This window comes from Odocoileus virginianus, chromosome 27, assembly GCF_023699985.2.
Source record: "Odocoileus virginianus isolate 20LAN1187 ecotype Illinois chromosome 27, Ovbor_1.2, whole genome shotgun sequence".
In the NCBI taxonomy this organism is placed as follows: domain Eukaryota; kingdom Metazoa; phylum Chordata; class Mammalia; order Artiodactyla; family Cervidae; genus Odocoileus; species Odocoileus virginianus.
Window position 1 is genome coordinate 28,037,788 of NC_069700.1, and position 12,572 is coordinate 28,050,359.

The window sequence follows — 12,572 nt, forward strand, 5'->3', positions numbered from 1 at the left end:
CTAGTACCACCTGGGCAGAGAAGGCAATGGCACCCCACTCCAGTACTCTTGCCTGGAAAATCCCATGGATGGAGGAGCCTGGTAGGCTGCGGTCATGGGGTCGCTAAGGGTCGGACACGACTGAGCGACTTCACTTTCACTTTTCACTTTCACACATTGGAGAGGGAAATGGCAACCCACTCCAGTGTTATTGCCTGGAGAATCCCAGGGACGGGAGAGCCTGGTGGGCTGCAGTCTATGTGGTCGCACAGAGTCGGACATGACTGAAGTGACTTAGCAGCAGCACCACCACCACCTGGGAAGCCCAATAGAAAGTATGAACGTTTTGATTTTTAAAGTGGTATGGATGGAGAAAAGCATATTTCCTAATTGAGATGCCACTTCTTAGGGTCTTAGAGAAAGTTAAGCAGCAATTTCAGGTTTGCACATGATCTTATTCCTATTCATTTCAGGTCTCAGAAAAGGAGTGACTGATTCAAAATGCTCTTTCCTTGTTCCAACAGGTTTCCAGTATTTGTGCTTGCCTTTCTGAGGAAGCAGTACAGTTTTTTAAGTGTTTTCATTTCTGACCAAGATGTGATGCAATCAAATCGTTATGTTGACTTTGGTTTAGCATCTGCCTGACTGAGTGGAAAAGGAATTTTAATTTGTGATGTGATTGACAAAGCCATAAACTGTGAACTTTTCCCAATAACACCATAATATGATAAAAAAAAAAATTTCTCCTTGTTCTGTTTTTGCTGATTTTTGTGGTTATGCCTCTTGAGTAAATTTCTATCAGCAAAACATTATTTTCTGCTCTTAATTTTTTTCAAACTAAGCTACACTCTATGCTAAGATATAGAGTTTTCCAAGGGCTTTGATTTTGTTCTGCCTTGAAAATGACTGTTTTTCTTTCATTATTTTTTCACTCAGAAATCTTGTTTGGAAAATTAGATTTTTAGATGTGATTTTAAAATCCTCTTTTTAACCTTTTCAAGAATCTTTTAAAATTTAATATTTATCAGTGCTAAGTATGAATAGAGCATAAAAAGTGTCCTACCTGCTTTTCTTCTCCCCAACATTCTGCCTCTCTAGAGACCTCCATTTTCTACTCCTCCAGCTGTTCTTTTGGAATTTAATGCCATTTTTTTTTCTAAACAGTAGCCTTTATTGTTCAGTCACTAAGTCGTGTCCTATTCTTTGTGACCCCATGAACTGCAGCACACTAGGCTTTCCTGTCCTTCCCCATCTCCTGAAGTTTGCTCAAACTCATATCCATTGAGTCGATGATGCTATCTAACCATCTTATCCTCTGCTGCTCCCTTCTTTTGCTGCCCTCAATCTTTCCCAGCATCAAGGTCTTTTCCAGATATTAGGCTGCTATGTTTAAAAATCCGTATGGGTTTTCTGTAAATCCGAACAGCTCTCATCCTGGGATCTATCTTCCTGAAGAGCCTAGGTATTTTCTTCATTTCCTAATGTTGGAACTCCCTGTTTCCTGGACCCCATATCTTCCCCCTCCATTGTTTATACCTCAATTAAGCAATTCTTCCAGAAGGTTCCTAAGAAAAGGGTGCCTGAGATATAAACCTGCATGTATGAAAATGTCTTCATTTTCTCTCACACTTAATTTATAGTTTATCTAGTTCTAGAATTCTAGATTGGAGGATATTTTCTCTCAACTTAAGAAGCATTGCTGTGTTGATTTCTAGCTTCTGTTATTGCTGTGAGAAACCCCGTGGTATTCTGATTGTTGATTTTACCCCCTCCTTGGTTACTTTCAGGGTCTGATCTTTGTCCCTGATGTTCTGAAATATTATGATAATCTTTGTCACCAAGGCCTTGCTTTCTCTGTTGTACTGAGTACACTGAGAGCCTTTTCACTTTAGAAATAAGGACTTTTTTTCAGTTTGGGGAGATTTTCTTTAATTCTTAAGTTCTATCCAAATCCCCCCCTTCCCCCCCGCCCCCACTTTTCTTATTCTTTCTCTCTAAAACTCTTATTATTATTTGTGTTCAGAACTTGTGGACTGATGAGACCTTTAATTTTACCATCTTATCTATTTCTCATTTTATTTTTTGGTCTCTGTTTTACTTTCTGGGAGATGTCTTGAACTTCATCTTCAGATTCTTCTAATTAGTTTTATATGTTCTGTCATATTTTTAATTTTCAAGATTTTTTTTTCTGAATGTTGCTTTTTAATAGTTTTCTATTTTTGTTTCATGGATGGAATAGCTCTTCTCTATATTAATTACAGTTTTAAAAGTTTTCTGCAGCTTCCAGTACATCTCTGTTTTCCTTAAAGTACCTTACTTTATCATTTGTTTTGGTCTTTCTTTTAGGGAATTTCCTTAAATGTATGGCCTTGGCTGTCTTACTCATATTCCAGAATGAGATGCTGAAAAACTGAAAACTGAATTTGCCTGAGTGGGGACTTCTAAAAGTTAACTGGTGGTCTTCATTATAAGGTGATTAACCCGGAACCATTTGTGTGTGTGTGTTGGTGGAGGCGGCGGGGGAGGGGGGGGGATGTGTAGAGGAGCGGGTCACCTCTAGCAATCCATGTTTGTAGGTGTTTTTCTTTTCTCATAGCCAGGTTTTTCCCCAGACAGAATGCTTCAATCATTGGCATACATTCCTGCCTACAACATTTGGGGAGCTGAGTGGGAAAAGAGCTGGGGTTATCTGCCTTAAGGATCTCAGTCTTCTTTTAATCCCAGTCTTTTTAGACTGATAGGCCTGTGTCTAGTTGTGCCTAGGTCCAGAGGCTCTTTATTTTGCAGAGAGTAAATTCCCTTCCTCTGACCAGTGGATGCTTGGAGTCAGGGTGGGAACCTTTGGATAGAACTTTCACCTTGTTTTCCTTTATTCAGCCCTGCCTGGTGTCCCCACTTTCAGATCATTCTGAGCTTTTCTGGTATATAAAGCAAGTTCACTTTGCCCTGGGCCTCCCCTTAATATGCTGTTTGTTTTGGTTTCTTTGCTGTGCTACATCGAGAAACTTACCATTCTTTTTAGCTTCCAAAAACTTTGTTGTGGTCATTTCCTTTCCTAGTCTTTGTCCTTAGCAATTTTATGTTTGTAATGCCATTTTAGTGGAGTTTGGGAGATAAATAAAGGTGTTCAACGGATCGTGTTTCAGTGAAGATCCAAATTTATTTCTCTGATGCCCTGTTTCAACACAAAACTTAATAGGCTTATGGTTTATAACCACTGCAAAATTTTGCTACAGTAACAGAATTGTACAGGATGTAAATTAATTTGGTCTTTTGCTACCCTAATAAATTAATGCCTAACCTATAGCTTGCTATGAGAGCATATATGCTTGCTTGGTTGCTTCAGTCGTCTCTAACTCTGCGACCCCATAGACTATAGCCCTCCAGGCTCCTCTCTCCATAGGATTTTCCTGGCAAGAACACTGGAGTGAGTTGCCATGCCCACCTCCAGATGATCATCCTGACCCAGGGATCTAACCCACATCTCCTGCATTGCAGGTGGATTCTTCACCACTGAGCCACCAGGGAAGCTTTGCTATGAAGAGCGACATCTAAATGACTTTGGGAAGTTTGCAGATAGTATAATAGAAATGTAGGTCGTAAAGTAACTTAAACATTCCTTTTACAGATGTAGAAACTGAGACCCTGAAAACAGAGATGGCTTACCTATGTTCATTCATCCATCTAAAGCTAGAATTGAGTCTTCTCCAGTGTTCTTTTTTAACATATTTATTTACATACTAATTTATTTGGCTGCACTGGGTCTTAGTTCTGGCATTTAGGATCTTTAGTCTTCATTGTGATGTGTGGGATCTAGTTCCTCGACCAAGGATCAAACCAAGGCCATGGAATCTTAGCCACTGGACCACCAGGGAAGTCCCTTCAGTGTTCTTTTTCTTGCCAGTGTGGTTCTGTCTTTTCTCATTAAAGTAGCTCTTTACCATAGTTTATGTCACCCCAATGTCCTGTTAATTTAGTGTCAGCTTTAAGTTGCAGTCATGGACTTTTTTTTTTCCTCTTAAAGTTTGGGGTCTAGTTTTATTGGGGTGAACATTAAAACTCAAGAAAATTTGTGTCTTACCCCTAAGACACAAAGAATTTATTGTTTTGTTTTGAAGAATTTATATTGACCATTTAAAAGTTTTCTTTTTTCTTCCTACTGTTCCCTTCTCAGTGGCCTCCAAAAGTTCTTTGTGGGGGAGGGCAGAAACTTTCCTAATTGTAATTATAGCAGATAAAATTATTTAGAACAAATTAGTACACCTGTTGCCATGTTTCAGTAATGGGAAAAGGAAACATGTTATTAAAATGTCAAGTTTATTTGGAGAAATCCTAGAATGCTTTCTTTACCGAATTTTCAAAATGCAGTTCTTAGTTCTCTTCCAGGACCCCTTCTGCATTTTTTCCCACAACGGAACTCTTCTGTCTTATTTTCCTTTCCCTCCTGTATTTTGTACTTGGTCCACTTTGCCCCAGAACACCACCAAATTCATTTTTGTTGACTAGGATTCATTGGTGATTTTCATTTCTATGTAGAATTCTTGGGGTCAGAAACCCTACTTTATACTTTTGAATAAATTCCCTTCTACATGTATTTATGGAGTGCCTTCATTGAGGTGTTGGGTTCCTCTGTAGGTGCCGGCATCACTGGGGTCCATGTTAGGTCTTTGACAGATGCTGATGGTTGGTATAAAATACTCACCTTTTTTCTGGTCACTATTACGAGCTGATTGAAAGAATGGGCCCATTCTTTCATGTCACGTTGTGCTGTGCTGTGCTAAGTCGCTTCAGTTTTGTCCAACTCTTGTGTGACCCCATGGACTGTCACCCATCAGGCTCCTCTGTCCATGGGATTTTCCAGGCAAGCATACTGGAGTGGGTTGCCATTTCCTCCTCTAGGGGATCATCCCGACCAGGGATCGAACCCATAGCTTGAACCCACGTCTCCAGGCAAGAATACTGGAGTGGGTTGCCATTTCCTCCCCTAGGGGATCATCCCGCCCCAGGGATCGAGCCCATAGCTCGAACCCACGTCTCCAGGCAAGAATACTGGAGTGGGTTGCCATTTCCTTCTCTTGGGGATCATCCTGACCCAGGGATGGAACCCATGTCTTGAACCCATGTCTCTTACGTTTCCTGCATTGGCAGGTGGGTTCTTTACCGACTAGTGCCACCTGAGAAGTTACATGTCACATTGGTGACTAGCAGTAATAGCTGGGAGTAGAGCAGGGACAGCCTTTTGCTGGAAGCTAAGGAGTCAAGTGTTTCCTCAACTGGAAAGTGACCACACTGAACTAGAAGCCCTCTGAGCTTCCTTACAACCTCCAGATATCAGGATCATAAAGAGGTGCTTCCAGTGAATCAATGACATCCTTTAAAACAAATGACCCACAATGAAGAATGATGTCTCTTAGGATTGAATGGAATTGGGTGAACATTGTTCCATGACTGAGCTAAGCTGTTACATACATAATCTGAGGTAACCTAGAACACTTAGAATGATAAAGCGTTGTTTTCTTGTTGTTTTTTTCTTTTCCTCTCATCCTCTTCTAAAGTTAAATAATGCTCTTTCACTATTATGCTTTGGAAATATATTAACTTTTACTTTTTTCAATTTTTTAAAAATTGTGAAACATGAAATACATTTAAACATAGGTGTGTTTTATTAAAGACTAATGTAACAAAAGCTGGGGTAACATCCTACAAGTGTAAAATTCCCTTTGTGATTATTCCTTATGCCCTACTCCAGGTTAACCAGTATCCTATTATCAAGAAATTTAGGAGTTTGATTCTCTTTATTATATTTAAAATTTCTACATTTGAAAAATAGCTCCGTAATGAAAGCCCTTCAGTGCTTTTACAGGTATGTTTTATTTTTTACACGAGGTAATACTAGAGAAATAACAGGTAACATTTATTGATCACTTAGCCTCTTGCCATTGATTTTTCTGAACTCTGTACACATTGTAACTCCCCAATAATTGTATGAGATAGATGAGAAAATTGAGTCTTGGAGCTAGGAACTGGGTCCCACTGGGATTCTAATCTGGCCAGTCTGACTCCTAAATCTGCTTTCTCAGCCACTACATCTAATCAAGGTAAGTCTTATAATTTGATGCAATTTTATATTTTTAACACCTGCATCTGTGTCTTTTGTGTCTTTGAATACTCTAACCAGACCACAGAGTTGCCATCAAGTTCTGTGTTGTTTCTGCTAAAACAAAGGAGTTGGAAAGCTCAATAGGCTTTAGCTCTTATCACAGTATCTTAACTTCTCATTGCTTGACACAGATATATAGTCCGTCAATTTATCTAAACCATATTATATCTTTACATTGTCCATTTCAGAGCACTTCTAAAATGTTTATTTTATAAATATTATTTTTTATGGAAATTTCCAGGGAAAACCCATAATCTCACTTACATTTGTAGTGTAGTGAATAGTGATAGTTTGAGAACTAAGATCATGGCATCTGGTCCCATCCCATCATGGCAAATAGACGGGGAAACAATGAAAGCAGTGACAAAATTTCACCTAAACCTCATGTTCTTTGCCACTCGTGGAATTAATGGCAACTTTAAGCAATTATCGTGGGCCTGTGCTTAGTAGCTTAGTTACGTCTGACTCTTTGCAACCCCATGGACTGTAGCCCACCAGGCTCCTCTGTCCATGGGATTTTCCAGGCAAGAATACCAAACTGGGTTGCCCTGCCCTCCTCCAGGGGGTCTTCCCAACTCAGGGATCGAACCCAGGTCTCCTGCACTGCAGGCGGATTCTTTATTGTCTGAGCCTCCAGGGAAGCCCTAGAATACTGGAGTGGGCAGCCTGTCCCTTCTCCCGGGGAACTTCCAACCCAGGAGTCAGAGTGGGGTCTCCTGCTTTGCAGGCGAATTCTTTACCAACTGAGCTCCCCTGCGAAGCGCTGCCCTTTTCTTGCTATAAGATATTGGACTAGTCATCTAATCACCAATTTGAGTATCCATTTCTCATCTGTAAAATGCCTCTGACACCTACCTTATTGTGAGAATTAACTAAGCAGATAATGTGATCCCCCCCGACACACACACAGCATGGTATCTAGTAAAAGTATGATGTTTTTTATAAGTGTTGTCTTCCCACTATGCATTGCTGTTCTGTTCTGACAAAATTGTTGTATAGTATTTATGAAATGTGCTTGGTAATGACCAAACTAATGCTTTAAAAATGGCTTCTATTAATGCTGGCTGACTGAACTCTACCAATTAATAATATCTATCCTATGTGGGAATTATAAAAAAAACAGGGTTATATTTAAGCACAGTGATGAAATAGCAACTCCGGCATATGCTGTGTAGACGGTGTCTTTTGTGGCTGACGCTGCTGCTCTCTAAACTAAGTGGGTTTTGGTATTGCTTTTGTTTTCATATATGTATCTTATATAATTGAGGATGCATATTATGCTATTGCTTGGGTCATTTTATTTTTTGGTGAAAAGGATTTCCCAATCTGGCTAAGGTTGTATGTTCTTTATTTCTTATTAAATACTTAATTAAGGCCAGAATGTCGTTTAACTAAATGAAGACCCGATACCAAATACACTTTAAAATTCTTGAGCTCTGCATGAGTGACCAAACTCTGTTATCCTAGCATGCCCCCAAGTCCCTGGAACATTTGAATATCTGTGCCTCCTCTCACCAGAGTAGTGATCTAAAGCCTCTGCTTTCCTTGGTGGGAGGGGAAGAGAAGCCCACTCATGGGCAGCTCTCATCAGTTTACCGTGCACTTACACATGCATTTCCTTATTTGGTCTTCACCGCAGTCTTGGAAAGGAGCAGAGCTGATATTATATCCATTAACAAGTGAGGACATAGGGGTTCCAAGACATTCACGAGTTGTCCAAGCTCACATTGCTAATAAGTGGATAACATGAGGCTTAAACCCAAGTCTTCTGATTCTTAATCTAAGGCTTTCTCACTCTCCCGTGTTCTTATTCCTATTATAAATTAACAGATCCATTTAGTATCTTATCAGATACGGATGTCAATCAATAAGGCAGGTGGATTTCTAAAACCTTTTTTATTCTAACCACCACACAGGCATTTAGGGAAGAAAAATTTTAATGTGGCGCTTGCTTATCTTTCAATCTGCGACTCTGAATCTCTTGTACACCCTATTGATCCCAAATTGTTTTTATTTAAGAAGGGAAGAACAACATGAAATGTTTTGTTCTAACACAGAAATGTATCCATGGAAAGATGATAAAGTTTGCAGTGGTAAATACCATGTGAAAATTTTAATTGAAAGTATGAATACTTTATTAATGTTAAAAAGGTATTGCCAAGATGTCCCTGGTGGTCCAGTGATGGGACTTTGCTTTCCAATGCTGGGGGTACAGGTTCCATCTCTGGTCAGGGTTCTAGGATCCCACATGCCTTGTGGCCAATGGACCAAAACATAGAACAGAAACAATGCTTTAACAAATTGAACAGGGACTTTGAAAATGGTCCACATTAAAAAAAAAAATCTTAAAGAAAAGTACTGCGTAAGAAGTAAAATTTGAGATAAACCTTCGTTTTAAAACGGGGCAGCAGTGCGGGGCGGGGGGGAATTCTGTATATAAGATTCATTTTGTAAATGAACTTAGATTTTACCACCTAGATTATTCTGAATTAAGGTCAAAGAGTGTAAATGTGCTCCCAGCACCCTTTGCATTTCACATAAAATCATAAATCTGTCTGTTTTGCAGTTTCTGTTCAGAGATTCTGAATTTGAACTTAAATTATCATGCAGGGCCATTAATGGGTAAAGTGAAAGTGAAAGTTAACATCGCTCGGTCATGTCAGACTTTGTGACCCCATGGACTATATAGTCCATGGAATTCTCCAGGCCAGAATACTGGAGTGGGTAACCTTTCCCTTCTCCAGGGGATATTCCCAACCCAGGAATTGAACTGCATCTCCTGCATTGCAGGCGGATTCTTTACCAACTGAGCTATCAGGGAAGCCCAGTGGGTAAAACCCATGGCAAACTAATAACTTAGAACAGTAAAGTCAGCAGATCTTGAGCCCTTGTTCATGCTATCCATACTGTGCAATGTTTTATGTTTCTTTGAATGAAACTGGGCATCACATAGCTCTTCAGTGGCAGAGTGTGGACTGAAGCCCAGGCTCTCTGATACCTAATCTGTCTCTTCCCAACAGTCTGTACTGGGCTTCCTAGCTTAGCAGCCAAGAGAGATTTAATTGTGTAGTTCTTAAATTTTATATGAGGTCTCTTTATTTAGTTGTGAAAAGTGAAAATGAAGTCGCTCAGTCGTGTCCGACTCTTTGACCCCATGGACTGTAGCCTACCAGGATCCTTAGTCCATGGGATTTTCCAGGCAAGAATACTGGAATGGGTTGCCATTTCCTTCTCCAGGGGATCTTCCTGACCCAGGAATCGAACCTGGGTCTCCCGCATTGTGGGCAGTTGCTTTACTGTCTGAGCTACCAGGGAAGCCCTTATTTAGCTATAGATGCATGTAAAACTTTTCCTTATCTAGTTGTGTGAGTTTCCTCTGCCTTTGTATCTTCCAAGCCTTTTGGCCTCTTTTTACTTTAAATTGGATATGACTGAACATTCATGACTTAAAAATGTATTTACGACATTATGACTTAAAAATATGTCATTCATAGACTTTTTACCCAATTACAGAGAAAACATCAAACTCAGGCTCTGAGCCATTGGTTCTTTGGATCAGACATGAGACTACGTTTTCATTCCAAAGCAATCAGCATTGATGTAGCTTCCTGGATTATCATACCTTCTTTGTACCCTCAGGATTGTCTTGAGGCATCTCAGACGTGTGTGGAAGCATTTGAAAACCATAACAATATGTTACATGCTTGCATTCATGCATGAGTCTTCTGATTAATTGTATACTTGAGACTTTTTGTCATAAGACATTTTGCTACCTGAGCTCATAAGTTGAGATAGACCGGGAATACACTTAAATCCAGCAAAGACTTGCAGATAAGGAGTGAATGGGTGGTGGGAAATAAGCCACCATGGAAATAACAGATGAACTTGAAAATTTTTTCTCAGTTTAATAGCCAGTCTCTTCATTCTTTCATCAGTATTTACTGAGCACCTAATGAGCACTAGGACACCACTGATGTCCACAATTAGTAAAATAAGATGCTACTGCTGTCCTCCAGGAGGTTAATAAATGTAAAACTATGAAATATGTAATAAAACATTTTGAGGCATATAAATGTAAAACTGTATTTTAATGATGTATAAATTATATACAGTTTAGATAACTTTAATTACCTAAAATATGGATCTGTTCTACTTGGTAAACCATCTGAACATCCCCTACGTTAATATTAGAGTGCCCTTGAAGAAAACACATTGCCGCTGTCACCTTGATGTTAGTCCCTGGTAGCCAGTATCTCTTAAGAGTAGAAACCTGGGTTTGAATCCTAGCTCTGCCGCTTTGTAACAGTTGAACTTATTTGTACCTCGGTTTCTTTCTTTAAAATTTCTTTCATTGTATTTTTATTATTTATTTATTTATTTTTGGTTACATTGGGTCTTCATTGCTGTGCGTGGGCTTTCTCTAGTTGCAGCAAGCATGGGCTACTTTCTAGTTGCGGTACGCAGGCTTCTCTTTGTGGTGGCTTCTCTTGTTGCAGAGCGTGGGCTCTAGGGCTCACAGGCTCAGTAGTTGCGGCACATGGGCTTAGTGGCCCCATGGCATGTGGAATCTTCCCAGACCAGGGATCGAACCCATGCCCTCTGCTTTGGCAGGCAGATTCTTAACCACTGGACCACCAGGAAAGTTCTGAATCTCAGTTTCAATGTCTGTGAAATGGGAATAAAGATAATACCTACCTCACAGTTACTGTGAGGACTGACTGAGTTAATATTGGGTTGGCCAAAAAGCTCACTTGGGTTTTTACATAACATTTTATAGAAAAGCCCGAACAAAACTTTTGGCCAACCCACTATATGTTAGAGTGCTTAGTTGAGTGTCTGGTACACTTTAAAGGCTATAGAAGAAGTGTCCTTGGCAGCTATCGTCATCATCATTGTTGTTATTATTTGGCAGGATAAAAGTAAGTTGAGTAAAGTTCTCAAGAAAGGATTTTCTCCTCAACTCCTGAAAATTACTGTAAATGTAGCAAGATAAAGGAAGGAAACTAAACTTCTCTTAGTCATCAGCTATGTGGTAGGCTGGGCTTCCCAGGTGGCTTAGTTGTAAAGACTGTCTGTCAGTGCAGGAGATGTGGGTTCAGATCTCTGGGTTGGGAAGATCCCCTGAAGAAGGAAATGGCAACCCACTCCGGTGTTCTTGCCTGGAGAATCCCACAAACAGAGGAGCCTGGTGGGCTACAGTCCATGGGGTCACAAAGAGTCGGACTCGACTTAGCGACTAAACAACAACAATGTGCCAGGCAGCTTACTAGGATTTTACCTGCATTTTTGTTTAATCCTTATGCTGATGCTCTGACACAGATGAGAAAACAGGCTTAGAGAAATTAAACTGCTTGCGTAAGGTCTGGCACGGCCACTGTGATGATAACTTACTCTGCATCCTATACTCTTCTTGTGTTGCACATGCCACAAAGCCCAAGAGTTCAGCAGGTTTCACTTATAATAGGTACAATTGGAATTTGCTTGTTTGGGAGTTTATCTCTAATAACAGACTTGAAAACTGGAAAATTATAATGGGTCAGCTTAATTTTGCAAACGTAATAAGACTACCCTCATTCAAATATTTTCCATCTCGGTCCTATTTATATTGTTTATACTACTGTAATATAGTTTTGAATTGGGGGGTGGAAATTCAGATATATAGAACAAATCACTGCAATAGAACCTAATAGTTTTCAAGATCACCATCATAAGTATTGAAGTCACTGCTCGACAAATTAATAGCTATTTCTGTAACTTGGGTTTAAAGGTAATTAAGTTTTAATCATTTGCTGTTTTTATATTAAAAGTAGGGTTGAAAATTTGGACATGAAAGAGGGAAATTTTATGAGGAATTCCCTGGTGGTCCAGTAGTTAGGACCCTGTGCTTTCACCGCCAAGGGTGTGGGTTCAGTCTCTGGTTGGGAAACTAAGATCCCACAAGAGGCACGGTGTACCCCTCCCCCCAGCTAAAGCAACAAGGGAAAGTGTATAGTTGTAAAACCCCCATCCATACACTGTCAGCTTAGCTTCCTGAATAAGGTTGCCTCAAACCCCCAACCTAGAATGTGTGCAAGTTGTAAGCTCTTCTCTTCCTAAAAATATTTGTGCATTTCCTGGATTTTACCATCATGCAATTGCTTTTGCCTCCTGGGCACCTGTTTTTCTTGCCTTGTGCCTCTGATACACAGCATGATGTCCTCAGATGCAACACTTGGCTCCTTCTCTGATTCTCAGAAAGGCCCTGTTCATATAGGGCATTTGTGTTTTTAGTACACGTAACTGAAGAAGTAAAACAGAGGTGGGTGAGCCCTATATTGCATTCATGCAACTTCCCATTAAGGCATCCTTGTTCTGAAAATGTTCCAGACCTCCCTTGACTAGAGAACTTCACTTCCCGCTCAACCCCAGCTTCATTCTGCTATACTATTCTCTT

General features: G+C 40.0%; 1 protein-coding gene across 2 annotated transcripts in view; it reads left to right on the plus strand.

Moving 5' to 3' along the window:
• Positions 1-12,572, plus strand: part of MED20 (mediator complex subunit 20) — a 71,293-nt gene that overhangs the window by 30,873 nt on the left and 27,848 nt on the right. The window contains exon 5 of one of the 2 annotated variants that reach the window (XM_070456450.1): positions 2,326-2,432. The exons of the other annotated variant lie outside the window; for it this stretch is intronic. Coding sequence (XP_070312551.1) covers positions 2,326-2,385 — 60 coding nt within the window. The 3' untranslated portion in view covers positions 2,386-2,432. Of the gene's footprint in view, positions 1-2,325; positions 2,433-12,572 lie in introns of those variants that run through there. 2 annotated transcript variants of the gene reach the window in all.